The sequence below is a fragment of the Callithrix jacchus genome, chromosome 10 (genome assembly GCF_049354715.1).
Source record: "Callithrix jacchus isolate 240 chromosome 10, calJac240_pri, whole genome shotgun sequence".
Lineage (NCBI taxonomy): Eukaryota > Metazoa > Chordata > Mammalia > Primates > Cebidae > Callithrix > Callithrix jacchus.
In genome coordinates, this window is record NC_133511.1 from 54264506 (window position 1) to 54285599 (window position 21094).

The window sequence follows — 21094 nt, forward strand, 5'->3', positions numbered from 1 at the left end:
TTATACAATATGTGGCCTTTGTGTGGCATAATATGTCCATATTATAGCATCCATGTTATATCATATATTAGTACTTTATTCCTTTTTCTAGCCAGATAATATTTTACTGTATGGACATATACTGCATTTTGTTTATCTCTTAACCGGCTGAAAACCATTTGAATAGTTTCTACTTTTGACTTAGGAATAATGGTGCTATGAATATTAGATTTTATGTGGATTATCTTTTTAATTCTCTTAGCTACGTACCTAGAAGTAGAATACTCTAGGGTATTCTATGCTGGGTCATATGGTAACTCTTATGTTTAGCATTTTGAGTAACTGCCAAATCATTTTTCAAAGCAGTTGAACGATTTTACATTCCCACCAGCAATGTATGGCACTTTCAGTTTTTCGCTGTTCTGGCCGTACTTGTTATTTTCTGTTTTTTTTTGTTTGTTTTTTTTTAATTATAGCGATTCTAATAGGTGTGAAAAAGTGTCTTGTGATTTTTAGTTTGCATTTCCCTGATGACTAATGATATTGAGCATGTTTTTATGCGCTGTTGACCATTTGTATGTAGTCTTTCAAAAAAATGACTCTTCAAACTCTTTGCCCTGTTTTTGTATTTTATTTTCACTTTTTGAGACAGGGTCTCCCTTTGTCACCCAGCCTGGTGGAGTACAGTGGCACATTCCCAGCTCACTGCAGTGTTGACCTCCTATGCTCAAGTAATCTTTGCCCCTCATCCTCCTTCCTTTCTAAATACCATACTTATTTTATGAATTGTCTTTTGATGTCCGTTGTCAGTTTCTCTATTGGGTTTTTCACTTTTTTCCATTGTGTTGGATAGTGGTAAGAACTCACAAACCTTTTTAGTCAGATGAATCTAGGTTTGAATTCTAGCTTCATACCAGTTAGATGAAGGACTTCAAAAACATGCTTTAGCTAGTGTACTGACTTTTAAAAAATAATGTTATTTTGAAATAATTTCACTTCCAGAAATGTTGCAAGAATATTAGAAAGAACTTCTGCATACTTCACTCAGAACCACCAGTTTTTAACATTTTACCATATTTGCATTTCTCTGTGTATGTGCACACAGGTGCACATACACGTTTTTTTCTGAACCATTTGAGAGTGTGTTACATACCTGATGCCTTTTATAGTTTGTATCTTTTACTACTTTGGTGAGTATTTTCTAAGATCAAGGATATTTTGTTACATCAGCTTGCTAAACTTCTTTCATATGGTGGCACACAAACTACTTATACAAGAGATGACTTGAGGCTAAAGGGTCAAAAAGAATCAACATCTTGGCACACTTATATGCCCTTCTACCATGCTATTATGCTGTGGTGAAACTGGGAAGGCCTTACTTGAACTCTGAGTTATTTCATCCATAAAATGAAGTTTTAATTAGTGCTTTTCTGTCAAGATTGTTGTGAGAATTAAATGGAATATTGTATGTAATGCTTAGCACATAACAAATACTCAACAAATGAACTTTTTATGTATTAGGAAAATAAATTGTTACAGGTTATGAGCGTTTTCCCCTGTTTTTTTTTTTTTTAAACCATCGTTGAAAGCAATACAATCTTAGGTGATCAAAATCGTTATCAATTTTTATGTTTTTATCTTTCAGGCAAGCTCAGAGTGAGCTAAAATGATTAATTATCATGTTTTCATCAGATACATTTATGAATTCAGTGTTTTATATTTTAATCTTGGATTCATTTGAAATCTACCGTGGTAGGAAAAACATGAGGTAGATGCCAACCATTTTTAAATAGAAACATAGTTTGGGTGGCAAGAAGACCAGACAATCTCTTTCTGTTATTTTCTCTTCCAGAATGAAATATTTTGGGAGTTACAGGCTGAGAGCTTATGTATTTCATGTAGGGAGAGACAAGCATAGGATTTGAGGATACTTAGGAGAGGAGCTTATTAGAGAAGGCTAAGACAATTGCTGGCAATGTTGAGTATCCATTTGAGGTTGATGACCATGAATGCATAGTTTTGCCATTTTGCCCAGTTGTACCTTTTTCTTTACCAGCACTCAGCTATATGTGTACAGGTATGGATGAGTTGGGTGTTTGCTCAGCCAGGATTGTGTATTTGCCAGATGACTGAAATGCAGGGAAGGAAAGAGGTACAAGAAAGTTAAAGGTATTTGTAAGGGACTGATTATAATAATGATCTACGGAATTCTAAACTAGATGAAGAACGTAAAAATGAGAAACGATCAATGTGGATAGTGGTAGAGTTGAAACATTGACATTTCTGATGAGGTCAAATACTTTTTACCACAGGGATATGTGACCAAAGCAGCTGAAAGGTTAAAAGGTAATTGTCACAGAATAAGGTGTCTGAATTTTACCTTTTTCTTTTTTCCATTCACGGGTGAGGGATAGGATGTTCTGGTTTCTGGGCAGTAAGGTTAGGATCAGGGCTTTTGACATCAAGATGTTGGATTGGTTGTCCATGTAGATGTGGAAGTTAATCAAGACGCGAAAGACTGAGCCAATGTTCAAATCTTCTGTGATGGAGAAGTAACCAGAGGTCAAAAAATTACTTACGAAAGAAGAGTTGCAAAAGAAGGGCTGGTGTCCTCATCCCAAGCTCCAGCAGCTTGTTACAGCTAATGCTGTTTAGCACTTCAGAGAAAACAGGCATCCATAGGTTAACACATTAGGGAGAGTTAGGCCAAAGCTCATCAACAGGTGACTACTTAAGGCAGTCCAGTATTTGTTGATTAAATTTTGTTGTGTCCTGCAAAGCACTATTGTTGCTTTTTATAGCTTAATTGTTTTTTGGCATCTGAGGTCGTAGTTCGTGGTTTATCCTAGGGTAGAATAGCCATGTATAAGTATAGGTCATTTGTAAATTGGGGAAAGCTGACATATTTGTGGAAATGCCTTATTACTCAGCGAAACAGTTAGGGCATTATTTCAGAGTCTGATATACCTGGGTTTACATAATGACCCTCCTACTGATTAGTTCTCTGATCTTAGATAAGTCATATACCCTCACTGAAACTAAAATTTCATCATCCGTAAAATGGAACAAGAATATCAGTAGAATTTTTATGAGGATTTGAAAATGATGTGGCAATCTCTGAGTAATACTGATATATAATAAGCTCTTAATACTAGTTGTGTACATTAGCCCCAGTACCTTTCATGTAGTGTTTTTTTAAAATCTGTTTTCTAAAGTTCTAGTTTCTTTGGTGCTGCTAATATTTTTCTATCTTTAGAAATATCTGTTTGGAAATATTTAACAATATTTTATTAAAGACTGTCTACTGAAGGTATCTCGTTTAATAGATTGGAATGACATGGTAAAATTGTTCTTTATTTTGTAATAAAGTTGTTTTAGTTATAATTTCTGAATTAAAAGCCATTGCTTTTGGGTCATTAATAAAATACTTTATTTTTTATTTATTTTTGTTTATTTGTTTATTTATTTTAAGGCAGAGTTTTGCTCTTGTTGCCCTGGCTGGAGAGCAATGGAGTGATCTCGGCTCACTGCAACTGCTGCCTCCTGGGTTCAAGCAATTTTCCTGCCTCAGCCTCCCGAGTAGCTGGGATTACAGGCATACGCCACAACGCCCCACTTATTTTGTATTTTTAGTAGAGAAGGGGTTTCTCCATGTTGATTAGGCTGGTCTTAAACTCCTGACCTCTGGTGATCTACCTGCCTCGGCCTCCCTAAGAGCTGGGTTTGCAGGCGTGAGCTACCACGGCTGGTCGAATAAAATACTTTGAATAAAGCAATACTCTTAAGACTTTTTAACTCCCTGCTACATAGTGTTTAACTGTTCAGTGACTTGAGGCAAATGATTATTTTATTTGTAATAACAATGATAAAACTGCTTTTACATACCAGTGATTTTGAGGATCAGATCATTTCCTCATGTGAAAAGTGTGCTATAGACCTTGCTGTATAATGTAAACTTTTGTTTTTACAGCTTGTGTTTTATGTCTTCTTGTTCTTTTTAGTTCTGAATGAGTACCTCGATATTGGACATACTGTGTTGCCTGTTTTGGTTTCCTCTATATGATCTCTGCTTGAGTTTTCAGGTTCCATAATGACTTAAAAATATGTGACATTTCATAGCAACTTGGTTCTCTGTTTTAGTAGAGAACCAGAGGGAGTTTGAAATGTAGATTTAATTGCAGATTCATTTGTTTGTCTCTTTTTTTTTCATAACAGGGCTGATGGAGTTATGAGAACAATGAACACAGAAAAACTCCTAAAAACTGTACCAATTATTCAGAATCAAATGGATGCACTGCTTGATTTTAATGTAAGTTGATTATGCTTTTGCAATTTAAGATTTAAAAAAATGTGGTCGTTATAATTCATGAGAATTTTTATCCTTAAGTTTTCACAGACTCTAGTTTTTTATACTGATATCCTGTATAGCTAAGGATTCTCTATAGAGTAGCCTCAAGTCAGATTACTTTTTGATTTTTATGACTGTTTTAGATTTATTTCTTACGTGCTTCTGTAACTCTGGAATTTTAAGATATAAGCTAAAGTGGTAAAGGGATTGATCTGAAAATCTATTTTCTTTTGATAATAGCTTTTAGATTTTAAAAATGTACAGGAATTTTTTTTTTAAGTGAATAGCCAACTTAATCTTTTACTTTTGTCTATTTAATAGGACTCAAAGCATGACAATTTTTCAGAAGTAAGAAGTTTAAATAGCACTTAAAATAGCGTGTTACGTAGCTATTGCCCCAAGGGCATTGTGTTCCCTGGAATTTTTGTTTTAATGACCATGAATTGAACCAAGCTGCTAGCTTTGTCATTTATTTATAGTATGTTAGAAGTTTGCATTTTCAACTCTGTTCTTTTTTTGGGGGGGGGCGGGGGGCATCTATCTTAGAACGTTTTATTCCTATTTCTTTATTTTGAAATTTTGTTTTAGAGATTGTAAGTTCAAGTTACTGAATGGAACTGTGATAGTTTCATGCTGAAATAGATTTTTCCTTTAAATTGTTTAATTGCTATTCTTTAAGCTTCTTCAGTACAGGTACTAGGTTTCTTTTGTTCTGTTGTATCCCCATTGCCTATTAACCTATAGCACATAGTAAGTGTTAAGTAAACATTCAGTAAATCTTACAGGTATTTCATAGCCTAGAACAGATTATCCAACTACAGCTCATTGACTATTTTTATATATTTTTTAAATGGTTGAAAATAAATAGTATTTTGTAACAGAAATTACCTGAAATTCAAACTTCAGTTTTCTCAGTAGTATTATTGGAACACATTCAAGCTCACTGGTTTACATATTATCTGTGGTTGTTTTATGTTACAACAGCAGAGATCAGTAGTTGTGACAGAGATTGTATGGCCCAAGTCTAAAATATTTACCATCTGGCCCTTTGCAAAGAAAAAGTTTGCTGACCCCTGCTCTAGAAGGCGTGGGGTATTGATGCAGTTATTCAACATTATTTTGGTTTGTATAGAAGTTCAGGGTCGAACAATGCATATTTTTCTTACTTAATATGTTGTATTTGTATAAAATCTCTTATTCTTTTCAGTGTTTGTATGGTACTTTGTTATATGTAACAATTTATCTGATGCTCCTATTGATAGATGTTTAGTTTTTCTGTTTTTAAATCATAAGCAGTTGCACTTGATTCTCTTTCCCTCTGTCTCCCCCTTTCCCTCCCTCCCTCCCTCCCTCCCTCCCTCCCTCCCTCCCCACCCCCCCGCCTCTCTCTCTGTCTCTCTGTCTGTTTGTAAACCTATTTCAATAGGGTTAACACCCAGAAAAAGAATTTGGTGGTTCAAAGAATATAAGCATTTACATTTTTAATAAATATTACTAACTTACACTCCAAAAGGGTTGAGCCAATAACTTGTCAACAGGTGTCTCTATTTACTTCTTCATCTCTTTGTTTTTTTGAGACAGCATTTTTCTCTGTCACGCAGGCTGGAGTGCAGTGGTATGATCATAGCTCATTGCAGCAGCATGAGCTCATTGCAGCTTCCAACCCCTAGGTACAAGCATTCCTCCCACCTCAGCCTCCTAAGTAGTTGGGACTACGTGGGTACACCACCGTGCTCAGCTACCTTTTCTTGGTTTTAGTGTTTTGCAGAGACGAGGTTTTGCTATGTTGCCCAGGCTGGACTCAAACTCCCAAGCTCAAGTAGTCCTCCTGCCTCAGTCTCACGGAGTGCTGGGACCACAGACATGAGCTACCATGTTCTTTTTCATTCTTATGGGCACTGAGTAATATAGTCTGGTGTTCAGGACAGGATATTTTAGTAATTTGATTTGATTATAGTATTTTAATTTACCTGATAAGTAAAGTTGTATTTCTTTTCACGTTGTTATCCATATGTATCTCTATTTTATAAATTGCCTTTCATTTATTTTATTTATTATTAGGATTCCTCCTATATAATGGAAATCAACTTCGCTAGTCTGCAAATATCTTTTTTTTTTTTAACCAGTTTTTTGTTTGCCATTCAATATTGTGCTTAGTTTTTCTATATATATAAATAATAACGAGTTAATTTTCATGTGCTAAGAAAGAACTTAGAATTAATTTGGTTTATCTTTTTGATTTATTCCTTGAGGTAAAACTGAAAATATTTCCAGTATTCTTGTTAGTTAAATGAATACAATTATTTGGTTACAGCAAACTTAATAATAATAAATAGTGTTCATTTTTGTGGTAGTTACTGCACTATGCTCCTTATATATGTATTAGAGAAAACAAATGTATTTTTCATTAACATGCCTAATGCTTGAATTTACTGTGTTTTAATTTGAAGGAAATCTTTTTGTCAATGTCATTTAAAACCTAATAGTTAATTTTATTTTCCAATTTCTCCCCAGGTTAATAGCAATGAACTTACAAATGGGGTAATAAATGCTGCCTTCATGCTCCTGTTCAAAGATGCCATTAGACTGTTTGCAGCCTACAATGAAGGAATTATTAATTTGTTGGGTAAATACTGCTGTAGCCTTCTAACATTTTATTTCTTATCTTGTGTCTATTGGTAAATAATATTGACTGAATTGTTACTTAAAGCTGTCTAAAAATTTATTGTGATATATTCATTCATTGTAACAATGAATTTGAAGAAAAGAGTTTTATACCTGATTATTTATGCAAGTGATTACTTATTTTTATACCCAGGATGTTCAGCAAGCCAAACTTTATTTTTTAGATATATTTATGTTTTTCTATCTATTTTATTAATTTTAAAAATGTAAAAACGCCCTTAAACTTTAGTTGGCGAAGACAGTAAGTTTTAGGCTGAGGCAGGAGAATTGCTTGAACCCAGGATGCAGAGGTTGCAGTGAGCTGTTATCGTGCCATTGTACTTCAGCCTGGGCAACAAGAGTGAAAGTCTGTTTCAAAAAAAAAAAAAGATAAGAAATTTTATGTTACGTGTATTTTATGACAATTAAAAAAGATGGGGAAAAAAACAAATTTTTTGTTCCAGAAAAATATTATTTTCTCATAATCGACTCCATAGTGAACTTTTTAAACAATTTAAATCTGTTTTTTATAGTCTGAGGTAACGTGGACTTAGGGTTGCTTTAATGCATAGGGATAGGGAAATTTGGCTTATTTTTTTCTCAAGTGAAAAATAAAGGTTTTTCTATAAAATTTTGGAAGGCATAGTCTTTCATACTATTATTAGTATAAATTAACCTCTTTACTTCTATGTGTATATTAAGCTTCACTGAACTTTCTGAGTGACAATTTGGGTACAGTAAAGTTGTTATCTTAGATAATATACTATCAGAACATTGGAAATAGATGTCAGTGCTGTTTTAAATGGGGTAAAGCATGATACGTGTAAACACACAATATTACCTAGGTAATTGTGAGGAAGAGTATTGTGAAACAGTAGGAATATGAATAGGGTCAAGTAGTATTTCTGTTTTTTAATATAATAGCACCTCCATTCTAGTTTGCTTTAAATACCTAAGCTAACTTAATACTGATATTTTTCTAGTAGGGTGTGTATCCTCCTTGAGAAACCTATTTGGAGCTATTACCTACTCTTTTTCCTTTTTGAGTGTTACATTTTAATGTGAACAAAGGAATGTTTACATTTATTTTGTCAGAAAAATATTTCGATATGAAAAAGAACCAATGCAAAGAAGGTCTTGACATCTATAAGAAGTTCCTAACTAGGATGACAAGAATCTCAGAGTTCCTCAAAGTTGCAGAGGTAAACTGTCTTTAAGTGACTGTCTACTAACTTGCCTTTTTGTCTCTAAGTATGGATTTTGAAGTCATCATTTACTATCCAAATAAAATAAATACCTTTAATTTAGTATTTACTCATATTATGCTATATTGAATTCTGTGCCAAGATATGAATATGATAAAATAGTGAATAAAATAAATGCTGTATATTTAATTCAATGGCAAGTATTGAAAAGTTACCTGTTTTTAAATTGTTTACTTCTCTATAAAATTAAGTAGGTGACATACAATAGTGGCAGAGATTTTTATGGTTGGAATTAACAATATATTTGAGAATGTTTATTGTTAAATGTGGTAGAAAATATCCAGTGTCAGTGCAGGTTTCTTTCCAGTGAGATAGCTGGAGCCACATAGTTCAAAATGTTTTTGTTGTCCGGACATGGTGGCTCACACCTGTAATCCCGGCACTTTGGGAGGCATACATGGGCAGATCACCTGAGGTCAGGAGTTCAAGACAAGCCTGGCCAGCATGGCAAAACCTCGTCTCTACTAAAGTTACCAAAATTAACCGGGCATGGTGGCAGACTTCCACAATCCCAGCTACTCAGGAGGCTGAGGCAGGAGAATCGCTTGAATCCAGGAGGTGGAGATTGCAGTGAGCCAAGATCGTACCACTGTACTCCAGTCTGGGTGATAAAGCAAGACTCTGTCTCAAAAGTTTTTGTTCCCCGACAGAAATGAATTTTGTGGGTTTATTATTATTAATTATGAAAACCATGAATGTAGGTAATAGGATAATCTAATTTTGCAGATATGCTTAAAAATAATTTTCTGGAATTGTCACAAAAGGCACTTGTTGTAATGCTGGCAGGCATTACATACATATCATGCTAGCAGCACAGAGGCATTCATTCTAAAGGTGTTTTTTTGTTTGTGTGTTTGTTTGTTTGTTCTCCCATTCTCCAGCCTCTACCCATCTCCACGTCAGAGATGTCTTCCTAGGATAATTTGGTCAGTTATGTCAAAGTAGTTACTTTGGAATTAGCAAGTTAGTGATTCTAGACTTTATTACTGCGGTGATATGTTATTCTATATTACATGCAATAGGACAGAACAAGATGATGAGACAATAGCTTTGTTATTAATCTGTCTTATGAAGCCTACTGAAATTTATCTTGGATTTTAAAATTTTTCAAGGAGAAAGATTCTTTCTGTTTTTTAAGGGTCAGTCACATACTAAAATAGAGAAAAAAGTGTTGTTTATGCTGTGATTCCAGTAAATTCTTTAAATAAGTTTTAATTTGTTGACTTTCCCTCTTGGCCTCTTATCTTCTTTGCATTTGGTAGTTGTAGTTACAAACTTAAGTTTTAAGCCCTCTTCTGTGCTCCAGATTTGCTATTAACCTATTCTGAAGTGGGATAGACTGTTGCTACATATAATCTCTTTTTTTTTTTTTTTTTTTTTGGGACAGAGTTTTGCTCTGTCGCCCAGGCTGGAGTGCCATGGCGTGATCTTGTTTCACTGCAACCTCCGCCTCCCAGATTCAAGTGATTCTCCTGCCTCAGCCTCCTGGGTAGCTGGGATTACAGGTGCCCGCCACCACACCCAGCTAATTTTAGAGATGGGGTTTCACCATGTTGTCCAGCTGGTCTTGAACTCCTGACCTTAAGTGATCAACCCACCTCAGCCTTCCAAAGTGCTGGGATTACAGGCCTAAGCCACCACATCTGGCCTGCTCTACATATGGTTTAAGAAAAATCTGGAGTCCCTTGCTTTAAAATATGCTGTTATGAGACATTGGACTTGACAGTTTCATTAGAATGCCTTAGTTCCTGGAAGAAGGCAAGAGTAACCTCTTGAAATGTGTTTGAAGAGGACAAATAGATCAGGCAGTGATTAGCTATTAACATCTGATTAATAGCTAATTTAATACCAGATTTTCTTTTTTTGTTGTTGTTGTTGAGATGGAGTCTCGCTTTGTCTCCCAGGTTTGTGTAGTGGCTCAGTCTTGGCTCACTGCAACGTCCACCTCCCAGGTTCAAGCTATTCTCCTGCCTCAGCCTCCTGAGTAGCTGGGACTACAGTGCCACCATGCCCAACTAGTATTTGTGTTTTTAGTAGAGATGAGGTTTCACTGCATTAGCCAGGATAGCCTTAATCTCCTGATATCAGGATCCACCCATCTTGGCCTCCCAAAGTGCTGGAATTACAGATGTAAGCCACTGCACCTGGCCTTTATCAGATTTTCTACTGACATCATTCTGAGACCAGCCCCTGAGAGGTCGAGAAAAGAAAGGGAGACCGATTAGAAAATGAAACACAGCCACGGGACAGAAAACTGTTTTCTAATTTGGATGCTATCCAATTTGCTGGAAATTGCCTAGGGCCTGAGCATCATGAAAGTGTATTGGAGTTGCTTTGTGAAGACAGTTATATCCTCATTAGATATCACTTGACATTTGTGTAAACCTGGCCTACCTGACAGAACATGAGTTTTTTAAAGTATTACCTATGGTGATTTCCAGGGAAAGCACATTTTATGGAGAAAAACAAAGTCAGTGTCAGTTTGTTTCTTAATTTTTTTTTTTTCCCATCAAAGAACTTGTTCATGGTCAGGCTTTCTCATTCTTATCCTAGCGTTTTTATCATATTACACATAGAAGAGAGGGGAGTTTTCAGATTGTGATAAGGTAGCTTATATAGGTGTTCATACAGGTGTTCAGAAGATATATAGATGGTAACTTAGTAGACTTGTTGACTTTCCAACTCTAGTTTCCCTGCTGTTAGAACTTTTAGAGCCTCCAAATAATATCTAAGCCATTGGAAATGTTCAGTATCTATGGAGATTTAATATTTTTCTGATTCTTAAGAAGTCTGTTTAAAACATTACCAGTACTAGCCATGATGTCATTTTTCCAAATTTTATTTATAAAACATCTTTATTGTAATTGATTAAATATAATTCTTCTTCTTGCAGCAAGTTGGAATTGACAGAGGTGATATACCAGACCTTTCACAGGTAACTATATTGTTAAAAATATAGTTGATATTGTTAAAATATCAACTATAAGGCTAAAACATCTGTTCTGTTCATGGTATGAAGAGTATTAAAATAAGTAACATATAGCCCCTGTTGTCAAAGGGTTCATTGCAATTTTTGACCAATTTTAACATTTTGATATATTCCTGAAGATTGTTCTAACATTATGATCACATAAAATGAGCTCCTTGCCACTTATATTTGTGGCCTACCCACTGTCATACCATCTATTTAATCTCTTCAGTCACTCTTTCTTTCCTATCATCATTGTTTTAAAAAGAAAAAAAGGGAAAAAAATTGTTGGAACCTGAATTTAGAAAATAATATTTAGAAAAACAGTTTTCACTATACTACTGGTAGAGAATTATACAATATTTATTTTTTCTGTTTTAAACTTCCACTTTGACTATTTGACTCAGGTGGAAGTAGTAAATAGGGATAAACTTCAGAACATAATATTAGATTAAGAGAGTAGGGTTTGGGATATGTCCAAATTTTAGACCCAGCCATGCCATTAGCTGGCCCTGTGACTTTGGGGAAGTTACTCTCTATGCTTCAGTTTCATCATCTGTAAAATGAAGATATTGTAGTACCTACCTCATACAGTAACCAGTTCAGGGTATTAAATGAGTTAATGCCAAAAAAAAAAAAATTTAGAGCATTAAACACATTCAACTAATGTTGGCTATTTTAATATCGTCTTTATCATCATCATCAAAAAAATTTTCTAGGGAAAAAACTTCATACTTGCTGGTTGTTCTAGCTTATTCTCCATGTTTTCTTTACTCAGTATTAAGAATGAAAGCACCTGGCATAAACTGTCCTTGTAACACTCACATCAACTCTCTCAGCTGTTGACATCTGTTTTACCTTGTTTTATTTTGAATTCTTCCAGGACTTTAGTTATTTATTTTTTTTGAGATGGATTAGTATGCTCTTGTTGTCCAAGCTGGAATACAACGGCGTGATCCCGGCTGACGGCAACCTCCACCTCCTGGGTTCAAGCGATTTTCCCGCTTCAGCCTCCCAAGTAGCTGGGATTACAGGTGTGAGCCACCATGCCCAGCTAATTTTTGTATTTTTAGTAGAGATGGAGTTTCACCACGTTATCCAGGCTGGTCTCAAACTCCTGACCTCAGGTGATCCCGCTCACCTTGGCCTCCCAAACTGCTGGGATTATAGGCATGAATCACTTCGCCTGGCCTCTAGGACATCTTTTAAGCACCTTCTTGTTAACGTTATTACTAAGTTTTTCTGTTCTCTCTTGTTCTGATTCTTCCTTCTAACGTCAAGGCTAATAAGAGTATGCAATAAATCTAGTCATGGGCTATATGTAAATAAAGAATCCTGCATATGTCCACTTGAAATAAATTAGCTTTATTAAGCACATTATTCTGAGTTGAACATGAGACAAGTCATTGCTTGAATAACATGTAGTATAAAATCATTTGGCAACTTTAGATTTTCCTTTTTCCCACCCCATTTGTCATGCTTCCCTTATGTTTTATTTAAAAATTGTTGTCCTCAGGCTAGATGTAGACATTACATGCTGTCTTCATGTGTCTGTATGTTAATATTCATTGTATTATAATTAGATAATGTTTTGTTAGCCTCTGTCCCTCTTTTCCTCTATATTGATGGTCTCTGAGCAAAGGGAACATGCCAAGCATTCAGAAAATTTTCCAAAGTGAACAAAACAAAGCTGTTTACACTTTAGGGAAGATGGTGGTAATACAGAAGAGTGTGAATTTGAGATTATTTACTCTTTGTTATTATACATTGTTCTTTTAAGGTGTAAAGTACCACATTTTCTTCACTCTTTGGGTTTTGGAGGTTGGGAGGAAAGGTAGGCTTTTGCTCTGTCACCCAGGCTGGGGTGCATTGGCAAAATCATGGGTCACTGTAGCCTCAACCTCCCAGGCTCAAGTGATCCTCCCACCTCACCCTCCCTAATAGCTGGGACCTCAGGCGTATGCCATCATGCCCAGCTAGTTTTTTTTGTTTGCTTTTTTTGTGTGGAGACAGGGTCTCCCTATATTCCCCAGGCCGGTCTGAAATTACTGGGCTTGAGCAGTCATCCCACCTCTGCCTCCCAAAGTGCTGGGATTGCAGGTGTGAGCTACTGTCCCTAGCCTCTTCACTCTTGGTCATGTGGATTTGACTTTTAAAGAGTAGCTGGATATACTTAGACGGGATTTTAGAAATGGTTTGTTATCATAATTTGGCAGTTAAATATTTTAATATTTGTAAGACACAGCTTAAACTCCAGAAAAAAGATAAACTATAGTTTATATGACCACAGTTTCAGTCTAGGATTTGGTAGCATAATAGTTAATTATGTAGGCTTTAAAGTCAGAAATACCTTCCCTATCTTGGCTTCTGTTGTGTATCAGATAGGTGATCTTGGTCAGATTACTTAATTTTCACTATCTCAGGTTGTTTATCTGTAAAATGGATATACCTGTACAGGAAAGACCTGTAGTGTCTTCTTCATAGATTCAGTGACAACATACAAGGTAGCTAGCACACAGTACCTGTTGTGTGAGAAGAGCTTTTTTAAATGTTAACCATTATCATCAACATACTCCTTTTCATTTCTGAAAGCTCTTAAAGAGTGCTTTGCTGCTGATTAGCAAACATTTTTGTTGTGGCTGTAGGAAGTGCATGTACACTCTCAATTCAGCAAAGAAGTTAATCTTCCAATGTAGTATTTGGTTTACACATGGTTTTCTACTGTATCTCCCTTGTGCTAATGTCCTGGTATATAGAGGAAGTAGTAGATGAAAGAAGTTGTTAAAGTCATAAATGATAGAGAAATTAGTAGGTATTGCCTCTTCTATTTTTAGATCCTATAATCCAGAAACTATATCTCAAATCCTGTAGAATATTTAGAGTAAGTAAATGCTCCTGATGCATTTGCCTCACTTACAGTGAACAGTTCTTAGTCTGCACGCTGAAAAGGTTTTCTTTGCTTTCTTCATATTAAGTTGAGATTTGACCTATAGCCTGAGTTTAAAATTGGTCTTCCGTTAAAAAAAATACAAGATAAATATTCATTTCAATGCAGTTTGATAAATAAACATTTGTGTAACCAACACATCATTCAAGATAGGAAAATTCAGTTTCCCCAATCTTTATGCCCCCTTCTAGTCACTTCTTACCTACCTCCATAGTCACTGTTTTGATTTCTTTTTTTTTTAATTTTTGAATAACTTTACACCTAACTAGTGTGCTAATACTATTTTGATTTCTAATAGCATAATTGTGTTGATTCTTAAACTTAATATAAGTGGAATCATACAAGTATTTACTTTTGCATTCTGGCTTCTTTTGCTCATCATATATTTAATATCTGTGTATGTTCTTGAATGTACCATTAATTCTTCTTTGTTGCTGAATAGTATTTACCACAGTTTTGTCTATCTATTTTCCCAATGATGGACTTTTGGATTGTTTGCAGTTTTTGACTGTTGTAAATAAGGCTACATTAAACATTAAGTCTTTTCTTATAGAGATACTTTTTTCTTTCTTTGGGGTAAATAGTTAGGAATGGAATTGGGTCATTAAGGTAGGTATGTATTTAACATTGTGAAAAACAACCTAATCCATTTTCAAAGGGATAAACTCCCACTAGTGATGTATGAGAGTTCCAGTTGTTCCATATTCTCAACAATGTTTGATATTGCTAATGTATTTAACTTTAGTCATTGTAGTAGATGAAAAGATGTATCTCATTGTGATTTTCATTTTCATTTCCGGGAAGCCCTTGTTCAGTGTCATTTATCAGTAAGTTTTCCAGAGTCATGTTTGAACACTTTCAGTTGTTCAGCAGGTGCTTATTAAGTACCTTCTGCATGCTCAGTAGTATGTCTAGCTTTTAGGAGTATGTTTTTACTTTAAAATTTAAATAAAATGTAAAAAATTTTAAGTACTGCAAATTTTTAAAAAATGTTTTATGTTTACATAGTTTTCAGTTCTTATATTTTTGATAATGTTTCTTAGGATCTCCAACTAGGTCATGTTTGTATAATAAAAATAAAATTGTCATTCTCATTAAGTAGCTAAAACTCTACTGTTAATTAGTACATGAAGAACATACGTGTTTGTTTTTGTTGCTCTCTGATTATTAGATAATACTTGATTTAATTTGACCAGTGGCCTAATTACCATGAAATTTTTAATATTTGTACAATTGTAGGCCCCCAGCAGTCTTCTTGATGCTTTGGAACAACATTTAGCTTCCTTGGAGGGAAAGAAAATCAAAGATTCTACAGCTGCAAGCAGGTACATTATTCTTTGTAGGAAAAAGAGCAAGAGTGATTTTCCTGAGGGAGTAGACGAATCTAGCTCAATTTCCAAGCTGTTTAATTTCTCTTTATCTTCATTTGATTTTCTATAAAATGGGTTTAATCATAATATCAACCTCATAGAATTAGTATCAGGATTAAATGGATTAATACATGCAAATTCTTGAAGTAGTTTCTGACCTTCAATAAATGTCAGCATCTGTTAAGACAATGACAATGACTGCATGGTTTAGAATTGTGTTTATGATTTCTCCTAAAGACGATAATATATTGTTTTGTATGGTGCTTTATAATTATAAGATACTTACTTTTTTCTTTCTCTGAGGCAGAGTCTCACTGTGTCGCTCTGGCTGGAGTGCAGTGGCACAGTCTCAGCTCACTGCAACTTCCACCTCCCGGGTTCAAGTGATTCTCCCACCTCAGTCTTCCAAATAGCTGGTACTACAAGTACATGCCACCATGCCCAGCTGATTTTTGTATTTTTACTAGAGATGGGGTTTCACCATGTTGGCCAGACTGGTCTCGAACCCCTGAACTCAAGTGATGCACATGCCTCAGCCTCCCAAAGTGCTGGGATTACAGGCATGAGCCACAGTGCCTTGCCTATAATTGCAAGACACTTTTGTATTAATTTGCTCAACCCTCACAATAGCCCTATGAAGTATGTAGTAGCAATGCTGGGACTCAAACCTGGAATATCTAACATCAAATTTTGTGATCTTTCTCTAATGCCAGTTCATGGGGTTGATTATTGATATTTTATATTTTAATCACTTTATTATGTTTTAAGCTAATTCCTCAGACTACAGCCAGTTAACCAAGCAAATTGAAAGTAACACAAATCATTTCATGTCAGTCTGGTAACATGATTTTTGCATTGGGTTCAGAAATTACTTGAGTTACTCTCATGTTTTCTTATGAAGCTTTTTTAAAACAGCATGAAGAAAGAATCTGTATAGTGAGAACCTTCCTTTGGTTCTTTCTAGACTTTCTGATTGTTGTTTCAGACCTTTATGTCTTTTATTAATAAAATAAAAATCTTTTTTTTTTTTTTAATTTTCTTTTGTAAATAGAAATAATGTTTAAAGGAAAATGCCATTATTGGATTTTAATGCTTATTTTTAATCTTTGATTTGTACTTTGAATTTTCTAGTAGGATTTTAGAAGTAGCAGTCAAAACAATAAGTCTCATTTGTTTGAGAGAATAATAAAAAAAAAGAGCCATGCAGTTCAGGTGCACCAGTTTACCTGAAATGTTTATCATAAGAAATATTGGTTTTTTTGCATTTCTGTCACAACTCTGTTACTCTTCCTTTGTCTTCTGAGTTGTCTCTTTTTAATGGCTTGTTTATAATACTGATTTTACATAAAATTTAAGTGGTGGTGTTTGCCACTTTAAATGCTTAGAGTAGAAATTAATGATGTTTGGTGTGTGGTAAAAGGAAAATTAATGAGGCTCAAGGTAGTTCTTTAGGTTAGAATTCTTTACCACTTGTTTCATTTAGCCTAGAGTTAACATTTGGGAAGTTAATGTTGAGGTTTATAGTGTGATACATTTTTGATAAAAGGGAAAGGATGTGGTTTGCAAGTGAGAGATGATGCATTGTACATGTATATTGGAAATTCTAGTTTGGCAAAAGGGCAGCGCATAGAAAGGAGATGCCAGATGACTTGGTGACTATTGAAACCAGTCTTTTGAAGGAACCTGAAGTCCTCTGGGGATGTTGTTATAGGTGAAATGTACCTTGACCTACGTTACTTATTACTGTTATGCATGTTTTGGTGTTCCTGTGGCACTGCCAAAATGTAGGCTGTAAGTTAGTAGAGGGTTTTCCCTGTGAGAAACTTAACACTTCTTCTCATCAGGGATTTTGTGGGATTATGTGGGCTCTTTCTTAATTGTATTGGTTTCCTCTCTTGGGGCTTGGAAGAGGCAAAGTGCCCCACTCTATTGTGAATCCTTTCCAAAGTCTGACACTTAATCTAAAAGCAGTGTTTGTAAGTCAGCATTTTTCTGATTGCTGTAATCCTCTAGATCCCTGGATAGGATATTTCATCTGAAGTACTGGGTTTGAATCCAGGCATCAAGTTTGTATTTATAGTGCCTATCCATGACAAGGTTGCCAGACCATTTTATGACCTGGATGTAATGTGAAGTGTTTAGCAAAAAGCCAAATTATTTCTGTTCAATTATCCTAGGGCAACTACACTTTCCAATGCAGTCTCTTCCCTGGCAAGCACTGGTCTATCTCTGACCAAAGTGGATGAAAGGGAAAAGCAGGCAGCATTAGAGGAAGAACAAGCACGTTTAAAAGCTTTAAAGGTAAGTTTGTGCATTCTCCTTATTCGTAAAAATGAGTACAAGTGTTCCTAAAGTAAATGGGGCCTCTACACAGACTTAGAGTCTTAACTGCATAGATACCTAATGGGCTGAAACTCAGTTTAACTTTTCATGCTGACATAGAATTAGTGAAAACAAAGAATATCTGCTATTAGAACAAAATTAGGAAATGCTTTTTCAGAGGCTGTACAAACAAATCTGGTTTCTGGAATTCTTATGGGTAGTTCCCTTTCTTAACAGGAACAGCGCCTAAAAGAACTTGCAAAGAAACCTCATACCTCTTTAACAACTGCTGCCTCTCCTGTATCCACGTCAGCAGGAGGGATAATGACTGCACCAGCCATTGATATATTTTCTACCCCTAGTTCTTCTAACAGGTAGGAGTAGAAGTTAAGGTTACCTTTGAATATTTAGGTTCAAAGACTTCTAATAGACATTTTGCAGAACTTTTCAGGTTTACTTTTATTTGTGATTTTATAATCTGTTCACACAAAGAGGTGGTAATAAATAGTAGTATTGGTATAATACCTAAAGATAAAGTGGTAAGAGTTTATATTTTAATTTTTTAGAAATGGAAGATAGTTAAATCACTGATTTATACTAATTGGAATATAGCTGTTATCTCTGGGCAAACTTTTCATTGTGTAAAAATTATGATTAAACACATTTATGAGGCATCTAATGTTTCAAGACCCTTTATAGCTCTTTGACATATGGGTATGCTATATATTTTAAAATACCATTTCATTGGGTATTAAACGTCTGTCATACCTATTTCCTGGTTTTAAACTCTGTAATCTAGGACACAGTGACAGAGTTTAGTTGCTAGGTTTCTTGGTATTGAAGGCTACCAGACTAACTTTAATAATCTTGTTCTTTAATTTAAGCTACTTAACATGGAAATACAATATTGCCAAACTTAAATAATTGGCATTTTCTAAATCTGTTTTATCTGTTACCTCAGAGTGCCTTAAAGTAGTTTGAAAGTCAGATTTTGGTTTGAATCCTGGCTCTTGTCATTTCTTACCTTTTTCTGAGAAACTTTGTTTTCAAATGAGATAGTGGTTCTCAATTTTGACATCAGAAACACTTGGAGAGGTTATTAAACCACAGCTGTCTGGGTCCCAATCCCAGAGTTCTGATTCAATAGGTGGGGGTTGGGACCCAAGAATTTTTGTTTCTAAGATACTCCCAGATGACTACGTTTTAGCGCAGTGCATTATTAGCACATGTTAAATGTTCTATAGAGAATGGTGGGTTTTTCCTTTGACTTAGTTGTTGCCGTTTTTTTAATTAACTCATCCTTAAAAGGTTGTCTTCCTGCCTACTGACTCCTTTAATAGCTCAGTGTAAGTTTTGCTACCTGAACTGCTTGCTCTATGCATTTTCAGTTGCTACCTGCTCTGGAAAATCTTATTAGGTCTGAATTTAGTTCTTTGTTTTTCTTTCAGCTTTATTATTTGTTTGTTCTTGTATGCTACCTTCTTTAATCCCTAGTAAAGTAACATTGACCCCATTAAGGGACAAGTTCTCAACTTGGAGACCTTGAAAAGCAATCTGTCCTAGGAGAGATAAGTGGAAAGAATGTTCAGTGTTTGAGTCTGAAACAAATTATTGGATAAAGAACTAATTTCACTATGTCTTATGTACTAAAAATTGTCACCTATTTAGTAGTAATTAAGGGGAAATCTTACAGCCCATTTACAGACTTCTTATTGTATATTCTTTATGTTCCCCAAAGCACTAGATGCATTTATATCTACAGTCTATAAAACTATTTACATCTAAAGACATGTCTTCAAAACTTTTTTATAAAAATGCAGTTAGAAGGAATAAGTTCTCATGTTTGATAGCCCAGTAGAATTACTAGTTAACAATAATAATTTTATTATCTCTATCAAAGTAGCTAGAAGAGATTTAGAGTGTTCTCAACACAGAGAAGTGATAAATGTTTGAGGTGTGATAGATGTCCTAATTACCCTGATAATTACATGATATGCATGTATCACAGTATCATATGTATCCCATAAATATGTACAATTATTGTATATCAATTTAAAAATAAAAAATTATATTTTGGAGAGTATATGTTAAAAATTAGGAGCTGGGTGTGGTGGCATGGACCTATTGTCCCAACTACTCAGGAGGTTGAGGCAGGAGGAAGTCCTGAGCCCAGGAGTGCAAGGCTAGCCTGGGCAACATAGCAAGGCCCCATCTTGAGTGTGTCTCTCATTCTCTTTCGCTCTTTTGAGACAGTGTCTTGCGTTGTCACCCAGGCTGGAGTATGGCAACACAATCACGGCTCACTGCAGCCTTAACCTCATGAGCTCAAGTGTCCCCCCTGCCTTAGCTTCCTGAGTAGTTGGGGCTACAGGTGCACTCCACAACGCCCAGTGAATTTTTGTATTTTTTTGCCATTTGCCCAAGCTAGTCTTGAACTTTGGCACTCAAGCAGTCCACCCACCTTGGCCTCTACTACACCAAGCCTCAAGACCCCATCTCTTAAAAAAATTTTCTGTACTGTGTTTCAATTCGTAGACATTCTGGGGTCATTTTTTGAGTTGTTCATGAAAATTACATAGAAGTCTGGAGATCAGATATATATCATGTAAGCCAGACATGGTGACTCACACCTGTAATCCCAGCACTTTGGGAGGCTGAGGCAGGTGGATCATCTAAGGTCAGGAGTTCAAGGCCAGCCTGGGCAATATGGTGAAACCCTGTCTCTACTGAAGGATAAAAATTAGCCTGGCATGGTGACATGCGCCTGTAATCCCAGCTACTCGGGGAGGCTAAGACACAAGAATCGCTTGAACCCAAGAGGTGGAGGTTGCCTTAAGCCAAGATTGCATCACTGCACTCCAGCATGGATAATAGAGTGAGACTCTGTCTCAAAAAAAAAGAGGCTGGCTCAGGAGCTCATGCCTTTAATCCCAGCACTCTGGGAGGCTGAGGCTGGCAGATCACCTGAGGTCAGGAGTTTGAGACCAGTCCAGCCAACATGGCAAAACCCATTCTTTAATAAAAATATAAAAATTAGCGGGCGTGGTGGCGTGAGCCTGTAGTCCCAGCTACTCGGGAGGCTGAGGCAGGAGAATCTCTTGAACCCAGAAGGCAGAATTTGCAGTGAGCCAAGATTATGCCACTGCACTCCAGCCTGGGCAACAGAGCAAGACTCCATCTCAAAAAAAAAAAAAAAAAAAGAGAGAAATATATCACGTAAATAGTGTGTTG

The 21094-nt window shown here is 35.6% G+C and overlaps 1 protein-coding gene across 50 annotated transcripts in view; it reads left to right on the forward strand.

The window, feature by feature from the left end:
* Positions 1-21094, forward strand: part of PICALM (phosphatidylinositol binding clathrin assembly protein) — a 105870-nt gene that overhangs the window by 46332 nt on the left and 38444 nt on the right. For all 50 annotated transcript variants that reach the window (XM_078340035.1, XM_078340036.1, XM_078340039.1 and 47 more), the window contains exons 5-11: positions 4195-4288; positions 6842-6953; positions 8087-8193; positions 11150-11191; positions 15411-15496; positions 17719-17842; positions 18101-18237. In XM_078340035.1, coding sequence (XP_078196161.1) covers positions 4195-4288; positions 6842-6953; positions 8087-8193; positions 11150-11191; positions 15411-15496; positions 17719-17842; positions 18101-18237 — 702 coding nt within the window. The remainder of the gene's footprint in view (positions 1-4194; positions 4289-6841; positions 6954-8086; positions 8194-11149; positions 11192-15410; positions 15497-17718; positions 17843-18100; positions 18238-21094) is intronic.